Raw genomic sequence first — 21350 nt, forward strand, 5'->3', positions numbered from 1 at the left:
ATGGAATGACGAAACTTCCTTCCTTTATTAATTTGTATTTTTTCTCATTATTTTAAAGAAACGGATATTACAATACCTGGAATAGTTTATAGAAGGTGTTGAAAATGACCTCCTCCAAAATAAATACAACTCTGTAGTGTGTGTTTTCAAACACTTTAACCAGCTGATGAACTGGAATGTCTCGTACTGGAAGCCGTTATTGCAGTTTTTAATTCGTCAATCGTGCGTGGTCTGTTGCGATACACTTCTTGTTTCGCTGCCCCCTATAGAAAGTTATTTTGAGCAGTCAGATCGGCAGGTCGTGTAGGCCACAAACCTCTCGAAATGATTCGTTCACTAAAGACATTTCGTAAAAAAAATCACTGACCAGTTAGCTGTATGCGCATCTTGTTGGAAGCAGCCGTGATTGATTTCAACTTCTGTTAACTGACTAATGAAGTTTGTTAAAACAGCACAATAACGATCATTATTAATTGTATTTTCAAAAAGTATTGGTCCCCACCAATGCGCGTTCTACTCACACCGACCCAACTCCAATTTTCGCTTTATGTAAAGATTATTCGTGTAATTAATGGAGGTTAATTGTCGACCACAGTCGTGTACTTTGTGAATTAATATACCCTCCCCGATGAAACCACCTTAATTTGTAAAAAACGTAATGTCTAGGATACCTATGGAATTTTGATCGATAAAACATTTAAACCATTGACAATAATTTAGTCTAGTGGCACAATCTGTAAGTTTCAGTTTCTGAACACGCATTACTTTGTAGGGGGGTTTCAGCTCTTTTCTTACAACTTTATATGCGGTAGCAAGTCCGATATATTGCTAATGTGCTTAACTTACGCATCGACTTTGATGGACCTTGGGCCAGAGTATCGGAAATGCCAAGCAGCTTCTGTTCCTTTAGTTTATATAGGCGGTCTTCCACTTCGATCAGCGTCTACAACAGAGCCTGTTGCCCGAACGTTTTCGATAAGAGTTCGAACTGCATTGCGGTGAGGAACAGGAGTATTTGGAAACTTTTCAGAAAATCAGTATTGCTTCACTAAATCAGTATATTTGTCACCTTTACGAAAGGCGTGTTCAACGAGAAAAATACGTTCCTCTAACGAAAGAACCATTATGCTTCTCCCAACTACCGATTCCGATAAATGAAACTAAGCACGTTCAATCACAACTCAACAATTGACGTCTTGGTTTATTACTGGTTAATCTGATACTCTACTGTCTCAATATCAGCTGCGAAGCCAACTAATTCAATTTTGACAGTCTTGGAAAATATGCCTTAGACATTTTCATTCCATTCCAAAACCCAAAAAAGCGATAAATAGAGAATTTAAATTATACCCGCAATATTTTTAATAATATAGATTAAATTTTTCACATTTGAAATTTAAAAAGCATTCGTTGTTATTTATCTAACTATAAAACTGTTTCCAAAGTAAGGCTCGTTTATTTCTAGTTACAAAATACTGCAACTACATTAACTTCCAACATTTTGCTGATATCAAAGGGTAAAATTTATGAAAATGAGCTCTTGCTCGCCAATAAGTAGAAAAAAAAAAATGAAAACCCACAACTGGAAAGTATACGATACAATATTTCCCGAAATAAACCGTTAGCATATTCTTTATCCGCAGGTTGTTCTATTACTCCTGTCGTTCATGAATTTTTGTTCTACGAAGCGACCAAGTTCTACTTTACACGACTGTATTATCAAACACCATAATCTTATCTGGGCAATAAAATTTGGACGCGTTAAGAGATTTAATAAATTTCCAAGAAAAAATAATCGAGAAGTAGATATTTCTTTTCATAAGGTTTTTTTTGTAGTTTTAATTACTTAAACTATATATAAAAATTACTTAATAAAACTATAGTTGCGTTATTTTTTAATAGTGTAATTTAATTACTTTTACTGTCAACCAGCGCCGTTATCGCTATTGTATTGCAGAGGCAACGAATATAACAATTAATTTAGTTATATTAATTATTTATAATTATTATTATTAGTATTATTATTATATAAAATAACATAATATACTATTAATTATATTACATGTAAAAATTACAAAAAAAATATTTAGACACAAGATATAAAATCTAACACAAACACAAAACGACCTTTCATCTACGCTTCACCAAATTATATATTTATGAATCACCTAAAAACAATGTTAGAAATCTCCAAGTTCCGTAACTGGAAAATTACTTACGGGCCGACCCGGTTTAGCATTTGCTCTATCCACCTCATCGTACACCTATGCTTTCTTATACGACAGTAGAAAAAAATATTAAAACAAAATCGTACCTCAGTAACTTCTTTTTTTAAGTAAAACTAACCTTCTAAACAAAAAAAAATATTAATGAAATGAAGGATTCATCTTGTTAACCACTGAGAGTAGCGGAAACCCGAAAAAGATATAAATATACTCAATATACATAAAGTATATAAACATAAATATATATAAAGAATAAAAAATAGTAATAAAGAATAATAAAAAAATACTTATAAATATATAAAGTTCATATTGAAAAGATACTGCACAAAAAACTTTGTAAATAATAGAAGAGTTCTTAAATGTCAATAAAGCTACGCTTATGTTAAATCATCGTAAAGCTCAATTAGACAATCGAATACGCTATAATAACGGAAGGTTAGATAGTAGAAATAAGGATAATTTATATCAGCGTGAACATAAACTCACAGTGATAGTTTAAGTATTTCAGTATTACTGCACATGATCGCTCTGGATCAGTCTCCTTTGTGATAATTATCGACATACTACATGAGGGTTAGCCGAATGGTTTACAGTTTCAACGATAAATTCAATAAATAAAACATTTATTTATCTCCTTCGAGAGATATTTCAACCGATGGCAGGGTAGGGTAGATTTCCACTGCTTGAAGGAAGCCTTGAGCATTCCTTTGGTTAAGTGCGTTTGTTTCTTTCTGCGAGTATATGACGTCCCTCATTAATTTTTCCCCCCTTCTACCGACATTTTTCTGTTAATAGTGGAGAGACCTCAGAACTTTTCTGGTAATTGTACGGTCCAAGTCTACCGGACCATCTGTTTCCTGGTGATAAACCTACCGGAGACATTGTTTCCTATCAGATGAAAAAAAAATAATAAGTTTGGGCTGAGAAGTTGATTTATGAAAAAAAAAACAAAAAAAACTAAAGAACATCATCAATTAATACTAAAGAAAAAAATTAGAACTACTACACATAAACGAGTATTAATTTACTTTTCGAAACTAATTTGATAAGCATTTATTTTAAATTGTTACATAAAAATCTATTTTATTTTCCACGTGCAACCTCACTGATAAATTAATTTAGTTCTAATATGTACAGTTTTAATTTATGTTCTTCCTTGAAAAAGAAAAATCTAAACAAACCAAGCATGCACACACACTCACGCACGCACACATAAAAATACATATATTAAAAATGCAACATGAAACGAACAAACATTCGCAGATACTACACATTTAATGAGGGTTTCTAGGGACAAAGCAAGATACGAAAAGCAAATATCAGAGTTCACTAATCCACATGCATTATTGGGCAATAAACTAAACAACACATCGATGCACAGTGGTATCTGCGCATACGCACATAAACAGACGCCCTAAATACGAAATCTTCTGTAAATATAACAAACATAGAAGTTAAATATTAATATTGACTTTTACCCGTCTAGTGGACTACCAACTGTTCAAACGAATTGCCGTTAATCTTTGAAATGTATACATTTTTAGGAATAAATATATAGAAATACTATTATTCAACAACCTAAATAAAAATTAGGAATCAGAAATTGTTTTTTTTTCTATTGTCATAAATAAGATGTTAGATAATGATTAAAAAATTATAATAATCACTGAACAATTAATCATAAAAAATTGTATTCCCAAACAAATAACTTATTTGCACAACAATCGTACATAAATATAAACTAAATTTGCAATTCGATAATTAAACTGCCAACATTATTTATTCAGAATCAATAAAACATTTAAGTAACAATAATTAATACAAAAAGAAAATTCAAAATAAATAGATGTATAAATAAACGTTTTAGTAAATTAATTAAATGAAGCAGTGTTTATACTCGTATACATTAAAAGTAATATGTGAATAGAGCTGAACGGCTATATGAATTCAGTTGATATTTTCATATACGGCACAATTTTAGGGCCAAGAGGATTTTTCTTAAAGAAGCCTGAGTCCACAATCGGTGTTTTTTTTTCTTGGAACTGTAGGAAAATTAACTTTTTGCTACATAAATTTGAGTTAATTCGAACTGATTAGTCCTATAATACCACCCTAAGCAAAGATATTCTAATCTTCCGAAATATTCTGTTCGAAACGGATGCTCATAACCTGAGGAAGACTTATCAAGATTTTCCTCAGAAAGGAGCGGTGCTTTCAAGCACCGCTCCTTTCCTTCTTGATTTTTCCTCCTCAATGGTGTCCTGTGAATTTTTGGGATCTTTATTTGCTGGATCCTTGGTGTGAGGTTTGTTGAGAAGATACGTCGATGTATAACCTACGCATGAATGCTTTTTCTTATCAATCTGTTCGAAAATATCAACCGGAAATGGGGTTCTTAGCAGAAAAAATCTGGATCTCCTAATCTTTCTTAACATATACATTCTTTATATAAAGCCAATAAATAAGTGCTTGAAATTTTAATAAACTTTTTATTGACAAAGTAGTACTGGTCCTGTGTTATGATCACGGGAAGGTACGAGTCCAAACAAAAATTTGTAACGAGTTTTACGCTTTTAAGTTTCTCCAACTATTCTCGACCTCTATAGGTCCAAAAAAACATCCTCCAATCCAAAACCAATCTCCAATTAAAAAAAAAACCCATCTGTTCTACATTACTCGCAATTACACCGCAAATTCTCCCCTTCTCTTGTATTCCACTTTAATCTTGTTCAAAGTCTATCCATTAGTCTTTTACTTCCTCATTTATATATACTATTTTTTTGTTGCTGTAACTTTTCCTCTTCCATCTCAATCACCTGTCCTAACTCCCGCAGTTTTGAATTTAAACTCTTAACAAGCTATCCGATCTCAACTTTTTCACTCTCTTTCTTGTTATCATTTTTAAAATTCACTTTTTAAACCTTTAGCAAACTGTACCCCAACCTCAATATCTCTTTGACTAGATCACGACATTAACCGATGTATGATTAATGCCACGATTATACAATGATTATGACATTTATCTATGTTTTAAAAAATTTTCATTTGAAAAAATATTTTAATTTCGAGATGAGAACTTTACCAACTCTGAACAAATTGGTTAATTTTTTTGTTGTAATTTACTCACTAGAAACACATTTTAACAAATAATTTCAACTAATAAAAAAATCTATATCATTTTTAAACAACCGTCATAATAAATAACTTTGAATATTCATCCAAGAATTTCGTGGTCCTATGACTGAAAGTATTTTTGCGGTTTAAAGGTTAAGGATGAATTACGACAAAAGATTTTAGCAATCAAGAATTAAGAAGTTTAAAAACTGAAGCGAATTCATACATTTTTTTCTGATGATTTCTGTCCGGATAATAATTAAAAACTGTAATCTTCATGCGTCAGATTCGGATAATCTGATACATGAAAGAACACAAGGAAATAATCTAGGTCTAAATACTTTAAACGGCTGTTAGTTTTCACTACCTGAACATTAGTACTACAGTTCACAAAATTATTGATAGTTACTCGTTATATATCGGATATGCAGAGTAGACTTTTATCTAATAACTGTATCCAGTCGATATAGAGTATATTTACGTAGAACAAAGAGGAATCATAGTTTTCCAAACAACTCTTAGTACACGTCACTAGTCCTGACTAGGCTTTTTGCAATACTTCAGAATGACAGTACTTAAAAGTTAACCTTTAAGCTAATAAATTAAGCGCATGAAAATTAATTAATATTTTTATTTCATTATTCTACATCATTTACTGCGTAATTTATTTGTTAATTAAAAATTAATACATTTTCAATATAAAATTACATAATTTATTCGCTTTTAAAATGAGAAAACAATGACAAAATCAGAAATTATGTCAAGTAACAAGTAAAATCCGTCACACACCAACTAATAAAAAAAAATTATAAGTACAAAATATTAAAAAAATAAGAATAAATAAACATTAACCCGAAATTTAAAATGCAGAACACTATGCAAATAAGATCAACTGTGTATTATTAGTAAAAGTAAAAATAAAACGGGCTTCGGCGTACATCGTACGATAGAGGAATTAAACAGCCGGCTGCCGAGCAGAATTCTTATAGCTATAAAAGCACGTATTATACGCATATTACTGAATTTATTAGCAACCCGCTAACAGTTCACTAGTTTAAGATTTCATTCGATGATTACAACTGTGTTTTTGGTTCAGGTAGTAAATAAAAAATAGTTTTGTGCATGCGCCGTTTTATTTGTACTGTACACACTGCTCGTTACTTAATCTGCTTTACAAGTCAGTATAAAAGAATTTTCGAAAATGAAGTTTTATCGATACCTCATTCGAAATATAATTTTTTCGTTAAACCCTTTGTTGATGTACTTTAATAAGCCCATTGCGTCATTTTTAAAAATACTGAATTTCTAAAAAAAAAATTGTACAATTTCGATAACATTTTAACGGGTTCTTTATTCCTATTTTACTCCTAAAAGTAATTTTAATTTTCTACGTATTATTAACATCGATAAAAAAATTGTTTTAATATTATAAGCATATAATTATAATCGGTAAGGTTAAATTTTAAAATTGAATTCCTCAAACGTAAAATTTACTACGTATTACAGCATTTTCGCAAATTTTTAACATCAGCAAACAATTAAAAAAAAATTATGTACTTTTTCAACTAAAAACACTTCACATGATTCAATGGAATCAGAGGGTTATCACAAAAAAAAGCACAATTAACTTCAAGGAGTACCGAATTGGTAAGGAATTAGCAGAAATACATGCATCAAAAAAATGCATAAATTAAAAGAAATTCCTTTTTTCTAACAAATCTTAAAAGGAACAATATATCAATAAAAGTAAAGGTTTTAATCTCACTTTAGCAGATTTATTTTTGCAATTTATTAGGTAAGCGTATTTTTTTTCAACAGTTATTGGTACATATTTTTATTCGTTACTTTTTAAATAATTTAACCACGGGAGGTTCTTCTAACAATAAAAAAAATCGATAATTTATAACCGTAGGAGGAAAGTATCACAAAACCACCTACACCGAAAATGTAATTATTACTGAAGAAAATTAATTCTTATACTCAAACACCATAAATCATTACTTTATCAGTTATCTCAACATTTTACGCAATCCAATGAATAAATTACTTTGATCAATCTGTCATTTTTAGCTATTTTTTATGGGGGAAAAACTGTTACATATAATTATAACTATTCAATTTTAAAAACACTAATACGGCTATATTTTACTGATAAATTTGAAACTCATTAACTCGCTTTATAATAAGGGATAAAAAAAAGAGAGTTATGCAACGTAACAGGTAATCGACAGGAGCCGGAGGCTTTTTCTTAAAAAGAAGTAAAGGAGTATAGTTCTTTTATTTCTAGTTATGATTCATTAATTGACGTTAAAAAACTGAACGAAGCGTGCAAGTTATTGTGTCACCTAAAAGCTATGCACAAAAAGTTTTAACATGGACATCAGGCCGTGACCTGTACACTTCCTATAACAATTTGATACGCTGAACTTTTTTAATATTTTATTAGCACGCTACATACAACACCTCGATTAAAACTTTACAAATAATGTTTCAATATAAATACGCTGAAAAAATCTGTAATAATATTTTAAATGTACATTAATTTTTAGGCTGGTCATGAGGAGCACAACTTAATTATTATTTTGGTAACACCAAAATTAAAATTATCTTAAATGTAATCGATAAAATAGTTAGGCAGGGTAGTTTTAAACGATCCTCTCTCCGTCGAGTACTTACGAGGTAATCCATACGCCGAAACGCGTGCCTAAGTGTACGTACCAACTCGTACAACAATTCTTTTACACCGAACTTGGGAGTACTGTATACGCAGTAACTAAATACATTTTTGTAGTAAGAACTCGAACTGTGTTTTAAAAACTCATCCGCTAATAAAAAACACCTTTAAAGAAAAAAGTATTTGAAATAATTTAATGTTGCAGAAGGTAAAAACGTGTTACTTCAGTAAATACGTGTAGTTTAGTCATTTAAATAAAAATAAAAATTATTTTTGTTCGATATCGGTTCCAAATGAAATAGTTTTACGCGCTTCAATTTGAATCTAAAATAACTTCTCAAAACGGCACGACCGTTCTCAAGAAATATATAGACATGAAACAAATTAATGGATCCTTATGTTGAGATATATTGACTTAATTATACATCCTGCCGCAACTCGTTAAGGAAAAAGGACTACATATTATCAAAGACTTAGAACAGTTTTTGAAGTACTCTGCTTTAAAAGCTTTGCACAATTTCGACGTGTTTTTGGCGTAAAACTAATTTTAAGGGATCATTTTCCAAAAAATTGATGGTAGACGAAGGTCTAGAAAGCCTAAATCTGTAAACTAAAGAATAAATTTTTATCCAAAAAGTGATAAATATACTTGCCAAATTATTCCGAACTATTAATGTTTTTAATATTTCACATCGACAAACTATTAAAGATATTTCCCTGAGTGCTGAGCAAGGATCTTTATTTTTAACAAATAAAAAACCAGTAAAAACGTTAAAAAAATTATGTAATAATTCAAGTCGAATATTATACAGCGTTACAGAGATTATCTCAGCGGATTGCATCATCGGCAAAAATCCTCACGAACACAATGAGTCAGGTTTTCTCATGGCCTTAGCAACAGGAAAACTTTTCATTTCCGACCGCTTATTCCTAACAGACTAGAGGAACAGCATATGATATAGGAATGTAGGTTATTTATTTAAAGAGACTGCAACTTTAAAAGTAACTGTACAACTAAAATTATATCTCTTAATTATCACAATCCAGCTAAAAAATTAAAAATGCTTATCGTTATAAATTAAAACCCAGTAATCTTTTAACCCGAGAGACACAACTAAATTACTTTTGGAAAAAATTACATATTTTTAACCTCCCCTCCCTTGTATGTAAGTATAAAGCAAAGCCCTTCATCGCCATACCTTGTAGTAAAATTACTAATCGATCCTCCTCCTCCTTTAAAATACTTTAGTTTACCAAGAATCAAAGTCTGAATCAGATTTCACTTTCTGTTGTAATAATGATGATATCAACAGTTTTATTACCTAATACATTTAGTCAGAACGCCCAACCCTCATGAAATATAAAACTGATGAAATCATTTACAGTAAGAAAAGTGTAGGAATTTGAAAGAAAAAAGAAACTTTAAGAAAATTAACCAAGAAACAAATAAGGAGTAAAATTAAATTTTCAAATGTTAATTGTAAGAAGTTAATGTTAAACACAATGAAATTCCGGAAAATTTCGGCAAGCCGTTTTGTTTCCGCGTAAGATAGGTAAAATTAGGTATTACCTTACTAATCACCATTACATTAAAATTTGAAGAAAAAAACACAAATTCCACCTCGCCTGGATTTATTTGTCTTTAAACTAATAAAAAAAACCGCTTCAATTGATTAAAAAAACGAGTTATTCATTAAATATATATATAATTTAAAGATAATTATTTTTAAGATAAAGGGCAATATTGTGATATGACAACAGACAATCATTATAATACCAATAAGGTTATAAACTATTACACGTATCGGGATTACGTTTAAGAGCGATGATTTAAAATAAAAAGATGTCCATACAATGAACATTTTTTAAAAAAGATTTTTAAATCTTTCTTTTATAATATAATCACATAAGAACTACTGATCAGGTCTGAATGAAACATAACCTAGGCGTGTTTAATTATCAAAAAAGAATGGCAAGTGATGTAGTATTAAAAATACACACAAAAGCACGCCTTTCTTATTTAAAAACTTTAAAGTATGTAAGTAAAATTTCCTGTTTCTCAATCTCTTTCGTTTAAACAAAAATATTTTACCTCTCTTATCTGCACTGCGTACGGTCAAAATCTTCAACAAACCTGATTCCCACGCAACAAATTAATTTAAAAAATTGTTAACGATTGCAGGAATCAACCGTTCCTCACAACATATTTAAAGTGTTTATATCATTAGTATAAAAAAATAGAGCTTTCCACTACGTTAAAAAACCTTTCTTTAAAAGTGAAACAAACAAACACACACACACACATATATGTATATATATACATACATACGACTAAGGCTAGCCTTACATAATAACAAAAGAAGTATAGTACACTCCCGGTTTCAATCGCCATAAAAAAACACACAACAGTTTCTTTTATGCCTTCCACCATATTTCATGAATAATAACGAACTGTAACTAGTAAATCTAATTATCCTTACCATTAAAAATAAAGTGCTGCGTATTAAATACGGAGAATGTCTGAGCAGCGCATTATTGTTCTTCCCGTACGGTATGTATATCCCTCGACCCGGTCGGACCAGTTTTATTTTAATGTTAATTATTCTATTTCCTCGATTCTATTAGTTTCTAATTAAAACATCTCCTGGTCTGACGATGCAGAGATATAAAATCTACAGGTACACACACTACACGAGAAAAGGACGCAGTGACCTATGGACGCAAGGAATTTGGAAGCTTCTGGGAAACCACAAAATCAATCGATAGTTCCGGACTGTACTAGAAATGAGTTAGGTGTTTAGTTTATTTCGAAAATTTTGGAGAAAAGCTCATCTCCGAGACTTATGTTTTTACATTTGTAAATCTTCGAACCTGGACCTTTTTAAATTTGCGATAAGATAATAATAAAAGAAAGAAAAGAACGTAACACCGAGAAATACACAACGGCCTGTAGCCGCTATATAGCAAGGATTGTTCAAATTTACTCATAATTTCTTAACAATTTGTTCAATTCTATAGTATACAATGGACGCAAATGACGCACTCGTGAAAGCACACGTTTAGTGATTTCATGTGCTTTTTTTTTGCAGAATTATTTAACGGATTAGAATAGCTTTATACACTGTGAATAAATCCATCCACACGAAAAATATTACGATAAAAACGTTTTCATGTTACAGAAAATATAAATTTCGTTAAACAGATTTAATTTGTAATTTTCCCCAAAAAAATTACAAGGCTACATATTACAAAAACTAACGTATAAAATTCACGAAATCTGGTTACAAGATCATAACAAAACAAGGTCGAGATAGTAAAGGCTGTGTTAAAGAGAGATCAACAGAAAAACTTAACCGATATGATATAATAGAACATCAAAAACATCAATCTGGAATGAAGAGCTCAGAAAATGTAACAAGGCCTATTGAATGAATTCGCTTAACCCACGATTACGCACAAGAATATCATCGACATAACGTCTGTTTCAAATGCCGACGACCTTCAACAACAAAGCAGAAAATAAGTATGCCATATCAACCCATATATATATATATACACACACAGACAGACAGTAGATACACACAACGATAGCGCGCTATTGATGGGAAATGTGCTAGAGTAATAACTTACTACAGCTTTCCGGAAAAAAATAAATAACCGGATTGTTCAATTGTGTTTCTTTAGTGTATAAATATTAACTCACCTCTATCAAGGTCATTTTAAAATGATAATTACCGCTGTAGTATTCATTCCAGAAACTTAAAAAAAAGCAATACGTGTAACTAATATTATACAAGCCCAAAACAATTTTCAATGCACGCAACCATCAAATCACACGATAAGAATATTCGTAACAATCACTTGACTATCGTTAATATTAACTACCCATCATTCAAATTGAAATACATTAAAGTAATTGAACTTAACAGTTATCATTTAAACTTCAAACTATAATTTATACATTTAAAAAAAAACTAATTTCTTTTTATATTTCTAAACGGCCTGAGATTTGTCCAATCCGGTTTTGACTTCTTTTCATTATTACTTACTTGCAATTTATTTGTTGATTTTTCGCTAATATCTATCAGCGATAAGTACTAGTTACATATACAAATAGCCATTTCAGACTTGGGGATAAGATCCCTTGGAATAATACTATAAGTATTAAAATTAAGCTACTTCTTATCGATATTCAACTCGAGCTCTTATTAGTTACCCGCAAACCAGTAAAGAAGAGGCCAATCGTATTACACTGGGTGATTCTATAAAAATCTCCTACTATAATGCCACTTGCATGTTCCCCTAGACTAATCTTATTCAACAGGTGGAACGAGTCGATCAGATCTAAGTAGGACATAACAGCCGCCGATAATATATAAATTAGCTAAATTCCTTTAAAAATACATTACTCAACACATAAGTACACCGATAACCCTACCTTCGAACAAAATCGTTTAGAGATATGAAAATATAAAATATTTTTTTAAGAGATCCCTAATATTAACATTATTTTTATTCTAATGAAAAAATTACATCACCCGTTTTCAAAATATGGTCTAGTTATAAAAATGAATTTTTCAATAAAAAGTATTTTTTTTAGGAAAAAAACTTTTTCCTTTTTTTAATTTTACAATATTAAATTCTCTTCTTGTCTTCTTTGCTAAAATACATTTTTTGTGATTAAATTCCTTCATTCAGCGAGGGGAAAGTCATAACTCCAATAAAAAGAACAAATTTATGGGCAGTTAAAAAATATAGACATTAATATTATGCCTACCAATAGATTATACATTACCCAAATCGAATCAAAATTATAAGCGAGTAGTTGCTCCACAAATGAAACTGCTCCGAACATTTCCCTGGAAAAATCGTGGGAAAACTTATGTTAGAGGTGCATCACAAAATAAAAATGAAATGATTCACGGATGCCGCTAGAGTACCACCGTAACTAAACGGGTGCAGCCGATCTGATAACAGACATGTCACTCCCAGACGTGGCACATCTCGATCCCCCCCGAGGGGAGAAGATCCCGCCTCGTAGCGTGTCCGGTCGCTACACCACCCCCTCCGTTTATAGCCAGTAGTGGCTTTAACGGAGGACATCTTCTCGCCCTCAAACTGATTACACACCACAGCGTTCAGGTCAGGCCCCGCAGAGATGCCCCGAGGGATATCTGCATCGGTAAATTCACACCGAGATATTTTTAGTTTATGCCTTCAGAAGAAGACAACGGATACCTGCATCTACCACGTCGCCCTCTATAAGTACTAATCTAGAAGCCTAACCGCGGAATGAAGACCCCGCGCCTAGCCCTAACTATTTTATGAGCCAATTTATTGAATGTCTCAGATTCGAACAAACTAACCACTACAACAACTTTCCCCTGGAAGTGCACAGCTGTTCCCACGAATAACAAACATCTCATAATAGGCTTATGGGGGGAAAATAGCGGCGTGGTTTTCCATGGTTTTTTTTTCACAGACCCGTATGTCAATACGAGTACATCAGCGTGCATAGCCGACCGAAATGAAGTCTACATTAAGCCCTAAAAGCAACACTTTCACTCTGTGTTAATACAAGGCCTAGTGGATAACGAGTAAATAATCATTTTACTCACAAAAAGCTACCCATACTGGTATCGACTGCACCTTAGATGCTTCAGCTAAATCACAACCATAAGAATGACTGGACCTTACGCACATCACCAGCTAAATTATACTACTAGTTCAAATTTATATACAAAAATAATAATTCCATTACAAGTAACACAGATATGAGAAACCAAAAAATAAATGAAATCATTACAAAATAAAGTTATCTTAACAATGATGATTAAATTATTATAAATACATGATTTCAGTATAAACGTTACACTATCTTGCAATGAATGGTCAAGAATCATTTTATCATGAGAATAGAGTTTACTAATTAATCACAAATAGTTTAACTAATCAACAATCAATTCTGCCAAACCAAAAAAAAAAAAATCTTTATGTAGAATAAAATCACTACAATACTACCACAGATACACATGAACCCATAACAAAAACCAAATTTTGATTTTAAACATACAATATCATACACTTTTAGTAATATCATGACCTTTGCTTTTCTTATCTAAACTGAATACACACGCGCGCGCACATACACACACACACAATTATAAAAACTGTTAAAATAACTTGATGTACGGAAACAAAATAACAAAAACAAAAATAATCTAATAATTGAAGCTGTCACTACAATGCACAAATAAACAAAGTGATACCGCTCTTAGAATAGGCTACGTTTAAAAACAGAGGTGTTGGCATTCTATCGGAGAATGCAGATATTTCCCCCTCCAAAATTTATATGTAGAGACTAGCTTTTCCTGTATGCAATGCAACACAAAATTATATCAGTGTAAATTAACGATAATACATAATATACAGGAAGTGTGATAAATTAAAAAAGCAGAAAAACATGTCTGCTTACACTTAAAATAGTAGAATATTCCACACTTCAAAATTAAATATCAACTTTGCAATCATATTTTATGAATCTAAATGTAACTTTTAAAATTTTAAGTTAAACTTAAAAATGCAGATAAATTTTCTGTATCCATGCTGACAGTAAACATACCGATAAATGTAAAAGAGCAACATATGTTAAATGACAGTATGGTTTTATAGGTGCACATGTTTACACATGTAATTATTACACAAAGTTAACATATATTAACAAAAAACTCTATATAGCTAGATATAAGAAATTGTTTCGCACGATGAAATTATCTTCTTTTTTATCACACTTTGATTGTTTAAAACACTTTATTCTTTTCTTTTCTATACTAATCTTTTAAAACATTATATCCAAACGTACCAACATTAATTCTTGCACAGGTACTATGTGAATCTATTTTAAATAGATGAAATGTTTTATTGAGATCATTTAAAGTTGTACACCACAAAAAACTCTATTCAACATCATGGCAAAACAAGGTAACAATTAAAAATTCTCAAAAATAATACACAAATGATTCTGTTTAAAATTAATGGAGTTTCAAAGAGGCTTTGGAAAATTAATTTTCAAAGGCTAATATCAGTACGTTTTTAAGCGCAGTGGCACTGCTATTAATGAGATTTGTCACATAAAAGTTAAGAAACCTCTTATGTATATAATCAAATAATACTTTCAATCAGAGTTGCAACTGCTCATTAAATAAATTATTTTTGCCAAAAACATGAATGTGTATATTGAACCGAAATATAAGAATAAAATCACTATTGAAATACATCTTTTCAGAAACACTAATATAGTGCAACAATTTTAGTACGCGTGGTCCATTTTGCAAAATAACATGAATTTTTTTCCTATGAACACACTTTTCAAGAAAGGAATAAAAAATTAATTAATAGATAAAAGTATAAAACAATCCAATTTTTCAAAATATAAGGAATGTTATGTTTCTGAAATTGGTAAAATCATGATTTTTACAATGGAAAAAGGAACTGTTATCAAAATATAAAATTCTATTCTCATAGTGATACACTCAAAACTATGCTCAAGCCTATGGAATGCTTTTTGAAAACAGGGATGTGGTTTGAATTGTTAATCTCAACATATCTGCCACACTCTCAATCTTTAATTATTTGTTTAAGGATATTCTAATCTTTGGTATCGCTAATAATTTGTATCCTTTAAACAAATCCCCACCATCAATTTATCAAAATCAGGATAACCTTAATAAAAGATTTGAATGTTTATTTACTCTTTGGTTTTTGTTTTTAAAGATGTGAACAACCAAGAAGATAATTTTTTATTAAAATCGAATTCAAATTTTCAGCAAATTTCTACTAAATTCTAAAAGAGCTAACATTAAAATGAGAAAATTACTTTAGAATTATTTCTGTGGATGTCCTTATATCTTAGAATAATTTATGTCTGACCCGAGAAGAAAAATGGGCCTATATAAAAAAAATTTTAAAAATCCAAATCTCATTACATAAGCATTAGCAGAAGAACCGAGAATTATGACCGATAAGATCCAGGATACATTTAAAGCTCATTTATTTGGTTCTTCCACAAAAATAAAGTTATTCAAAACAGTTACATTTTAAAAAATAAGTCATTTACAAACTGGTGTCTAGATTATTAAATCTAATACTAGTATGTTTTTATTAGTCTACTTTTAAACAAACTGCTGTCAAGATTATAGTTTGAATAATTTTGTAAAATCCACTTGTATTTTCAGGCTATCTCTTCAGTGGACACTGCAATATATGCTACTGTTTATACTAGATCTCTACGATCATTATTGCTGAATCTGTATATGCCACACAAAGATATTTGCAGTGCTCAACTCCAATTCTGACATGATTTAAGAAAGAACTCCTGGTGCTATGATATTGAAATTTACTCTGGTACAGAAATTAATCCCATTCCTCTTCCATATCTTAACAGGACTGAAAGCAATCAATACTAATTGTTCTTTCATTAACAGGAGGCTGTCTAGATTTAAGCTTCTTTGTGAGTGGAATGGTTCAGTGTCTTCAAATGTCAGAATATTAATACTCCACTGTTCCTCATTGTCACAATTAGGAGCAAATAGTCATAAATTTCTCTGTTCAAGAACAATATACCTTCTCATGTTGAGTTATCATGTACACCAAGCTTTTTGTGAATGTTAATAGCCGTACTAACCTATAAACTTACCATAATGAAACACGGATGTTACTGAATACATCAGATGTTTCTGATGCTGGGCAAGGAAATTTTTAGGCAAGATTTTTCTGGGCTTAAGCTTTGCAATGGAATTTTAACATGCGATTTATGTAGTAGCGTCCAATCCAAGGTAATGCCATAATATTTAGAATGTTTATGTGTTTCAAACTCATAACCATTATCTCAGTGTATTGCTTAGGTGATAAAAATTAACAGGAAATGTATGCTTAGATGGTTTTCTTCTTATCTCAATTAAAACAAACTATACTGCACAGCAACTCACAGGATACAATGTTTTATCAGACTTGGATATACATGGGCTGTAGATTTTGGATGTAAAGCAGAAAATAGCACAACTTTATTGCTTATGTAAAACAGATAGTTTTTGTCAGTAATTAAAGAATGATAAAATCAGAAGGTTCAGAAATTAAAATTTAATTGGTGAATGTTATAAATAAGTCCATTTTAATTTCTACAACTACTTAAGAATAGATTCCTTCTTAAGAATAGATAAATTTGGTAAACTTATTTAGAAGTAGGAAACAGAAGAAATTTAAATGAAGTCATACTAAAATTTACGGCAACAGAGATTAACATGGACACTAAAGATGTGGGGAATTTACAAACATCAATGTAAACAGTAAGAACAATGAACATTAAAAAAGAGAAAACTATCATTAGTGCTGTAGAAATACATATGGAAAAACAAATTTAAAAGAAAACATAAGATTCTTACACAAAAACTCAGGGACAAATAGAAGCAGATGGTGGGCATCAAATTCTCAATATTCTATAACACAAAAATATTTATAAGCAATAGAATTTGTTATCAGCAAAACCTATCATATAAACTGAATTTTTTTGAGCTTGTTTTATGTGGGAATATGGTAATGAAATTATGAAGCAATAAAAAGTCTGTAAAAAAAACTGAGATTCAGTTAGACTTTAATTAGTTGTTTTAAGAGCTTATGGTAAGGTAATATATTAAATATAGTAAAAGTCTTCAACCTCTAAAAATCCTTTTTAATGGAAAAAAAATAGTACAAATGATCCACCAGTGAAAATGGAATGGCCATCAAATCACATTTCTAACAAATGGTAAAACTGTCAAATATAGTGTTGGCAGAAAAATAAATTCAATAAACCAAATCTTTTTTTTTTTTTATTCTACACAATAAACAGGATTGCATAACTTCAATTTAATCATCAATATAACATCAAAATCACCAAATAACAGGAAAATTGTGATAAATTTTTTTTTATACCACACATGACAGATTGCACAAGCATCAGTAAGGAAGCAATTAAAACCTAAAATGAGGATAAATTTATTAAAAACCATTATATTTTAAAAAATCAGTAAATTACATACAGGTGTCTCGATTAACCTAATACCAGTGTCTTTTCATTAGTCTAATTATTTAACAAGCTGCTGTCCAGATTATTGTGTCTCCTTATGTAGAATAGTATAGAAATCAGTTGTAGCAGAGTTAGCAATCAGCCTAACACACTACAGCCACCTTAACTTTTAACAAAGATTATAAATAAAATTCCAGGCAATTCTATCAAGGTTAACATACAACTAAACTGAACCATAAACCTTTTGAAGCAGATGTTTCTAGTACAATAAAATGGAAAATTACTGAATTTAAAATGTTACATACTTTCACATTGATAATTTGGGATAATTCAGTGTAACTTCAAAAAAAAAAAAAGTTAACCACAATATTGACAGTTTCTATTCAATCATATAATGCATACAGTCATTATATTTAAGTAAATGTCCTTGGTGTTGGAAAACACAGATCTAACGTACAGGTGGTAATTATAAGTAAGAGTGCCTTGATGATTTAGGGGATAAAATTCTCTCCTGATAAACCATACAATTGATCCTGGTGATAAATAAGCAAGACCAATTTTTATTTAGCTGTGAATATTTTCATTATCATATCATTCCCTAAATACTTGTATATCACAGGTATAAAAACAAAACATCAATTCTGGAATTAATTATGTTTGGAAATATCCCAGAATTACTAGTTTGGTCACTGGCATGATTTCATCATTATACTATAAACCTTAACTATCAGTAAACAAATCAATATATAAAAACATTATTCTAACTGCATTAATCAAACAATTTATTACATTGTAACACTTTCATACACAAACAAAAACAGCTCACCGACTTTGTCACAAGACAAAGCACTAAATAAGAAAGAATTAATATAATACTGTAATATTTACAAGTGAGTTTACATACAATTAATGGACCTTATATAAATTTTTACATACAGAGTTATATACAAAATAAAATAATGAACTGAAAAAAAAACTAACTCTAAGTTATAATTTAATTAGTAAAATACCGGAAATTAATCTGTACATACTAAAAAAATATGCAATCACTTTAACAAGAAAAATCTGAAATATCTAATGAAATATGCCTAACAATTATGTAAGTCACATTACAAAATTATGTTAAATTACTACTTAAGATCTTAAAACTTACATTATTGAAAAATATCAATAAATATGTTAAAATAAAATTCCAGTGTTAATAAGATGGGTTCAAAATATAGTATAAAAATTTTAATTAATGACTAACCTAATAAAACGTGATAAAAGAAAACTAGCAAAACATATAAAAAACTAACAGATTATCACTTTGTTTTCAAATAAAATATTATTTCTTAATACAATTATTAGAAGTGTGGATTCAGCTTGTCATTTAGTGATCAAGATAATGCAAAAATAATTAAATTTAAATGAAAGCAAGAAGAGGATGCTCATTAATTTTCAAAATTTTGTGTAAACTATGGGGCAAAATTAATTACATCAAAATACACTTATCAGTTAACCAAGTGATTAAGTAGACCGAGCCAAAATAATACCCAGAATTACTTTTTGTATTAAAAAAATTATTTTTTGCCAAGAGTCACAGGGTAACATTTTTTTAAAGGGTCATCTTCCAGTAAATGATTTTGTATAATGTATTTATTCTACGAGTCGACTCGCAACTAGCGATTTCGTCAACAGCGCTATACAAAAATAGCTTACCTGTTGTTCCAAACAGCTGATTGACAAGGTCCCAATAAAATCCTTCCTGCATAGATTTATCGTGGGCATGCTGATGGCATAAGCTGGGCCATAGTTGAGATCTGATAGTACTATTTGTAGGCCAACAATTTTCACGCAATATCTGTTTCACATCACGTTTTTTACCGGATTGCAATAGGCCGTGTATTTCGTTGTACGTTTTTAAAGGTGATTTCTTACCCGAGGAAGGGCTTTCGGCGTGTATTTGTATGCTACTGGTATCGACATGAGGTGGAAAAACCTCGTAAATATCAGATTCTTCCTCCAGTACTGACAGCATGTTGCCCCACTGATTATTTTTTTCTCGTTGTTATCATTTTTGAAGATTTCATTCAACGATTCGATAAAAAGTAAATTACTATGTCTGATCTTGAACCATAAACTGCATCGTGATGATTTATTCGTCCGAAAATATTTTATCGCGTTAACCTAAAAATAATAAAATCGATGATAAAAGAAAATTCACAAGAAAACATGAAACACTAATAAAAATTGACCGAGCACAATTTTTATAAACCGAGATTTAAAAATATAAAAAACAGAAAATAATGTAACGGAATCCGAATCTACAAAAAAAAATAAAATTCAATACGAGCCAAGAAGAACCCCGCCTTCGGAACTTTAAAAGAACCACCTTTTTTCTAACTCGGTCAATTTATTAGTACCCGTAAAAATAATACCGTAGGCTATTAAAAAAACCAACTAATTTCGATTTAATCGGAACACATCAAATTCAGCGAGCTATTACACAAATGGATCTAGCACAACACACATACCAAAACAGCATAACCACTAAAACTTTCAACTTTGATCGCAGCTATCACACGACTGGACTTAGACTGGCCACAATAATCGCATTTTGTTTACACCACTGCCACACAAATTATCGTCTCCCTCAAAATGAAAATTAGTTCCTATTGCCACCACCATCGAAAGCTGCGCTTCGAACGCCCCGCGAACAATTTAATTTCATATTTAATATGTTAAAAAAGATAACATACTCCCATTATAAGCACCTTATACAGTTTTTTTTCTGTAAAGAGATGATTTGCAAAAATTATTTTAATTAAAAATTATAGAATTTTCGGGTCGTTAAGTGTTGATCGATTAATATAGAGAAAATGTAATATTGCTACTGATTCTATACTGAATGTGAACTTCATTTCATCTTGTATTAAATAAATGACTTGTTTGTAAACCACCATTATAATATGTAAAACTAATTATGAAAATAACATCTACAGTTATAGCATTCTCAATGCTTATTTTAAATTCAAACAGATATATTGATAGCACAACAAAACCTATATCATTTTTAAAAATATTTTCTCAAATATAAGTGTGCATAAAGTTACCTAGTATAAAATTACCTCATCCATAAACTCCTACACCTATTTGATTACCAAATAAAGTAATCTGAAATAAAATATTTTTATTAGTTATTGTAGTAAACTGTGAACTTTTACTAACAGAATAGATAAATAAAAAGAGGTTTACACTTTAATAAAATAATTAAGATTAACTTCATAAATAA

General features: G+C 30.3%; 1 protein-coding gene across 3 annotated transcripts in view; it reads right to left on the minus strand.

The window, feature by feature from the left end:
- The window catches only part of sky (GTPase-activating protein skywalker), a 260488-nt gene extending 239574 nt beyond the window's left edge, over positions 1-20914 (minus strand). The window contains exons 1-2 of one of the 3 annotated variants that reach the window (XM_075357069.1): positions 20593-20914; positions 19778-20245 (exon numbers count right to left, since the gene is read on the minus strand). In XM_075357069.1, the coding sequence (XP_075213184.1) occupies positions 19778-20096 (319 nt within the window). In that variant the 5' untranslated portion in view covers positions 20097-20245; positions 20593-20914. Of the gene's footprint in view, positions 1-19777 lie in introns of all 3 variants that reach the window. The other 2 variants (XM_075357070.1, XM_075357071.1) reach the window with 2 other exon arrangements.
- Between the last annotated feature and the right edge of the window lie 436 nt (positions 20915-21350).

Source organism: Lycorma delicatula, chromosome 2 (assembly GCF_047948215.1).
Source record: "Lycorma delicatula isolate Av1 chromosome 2, ASM4794821v1, whole genome shotgun sequence".
Lineage (NCBI taxonomy): Eukaryota > Metazoa > Arthropoda > Insecta > Hemiptera > Fulgoridae > Lycorma > Lycorma delicatula.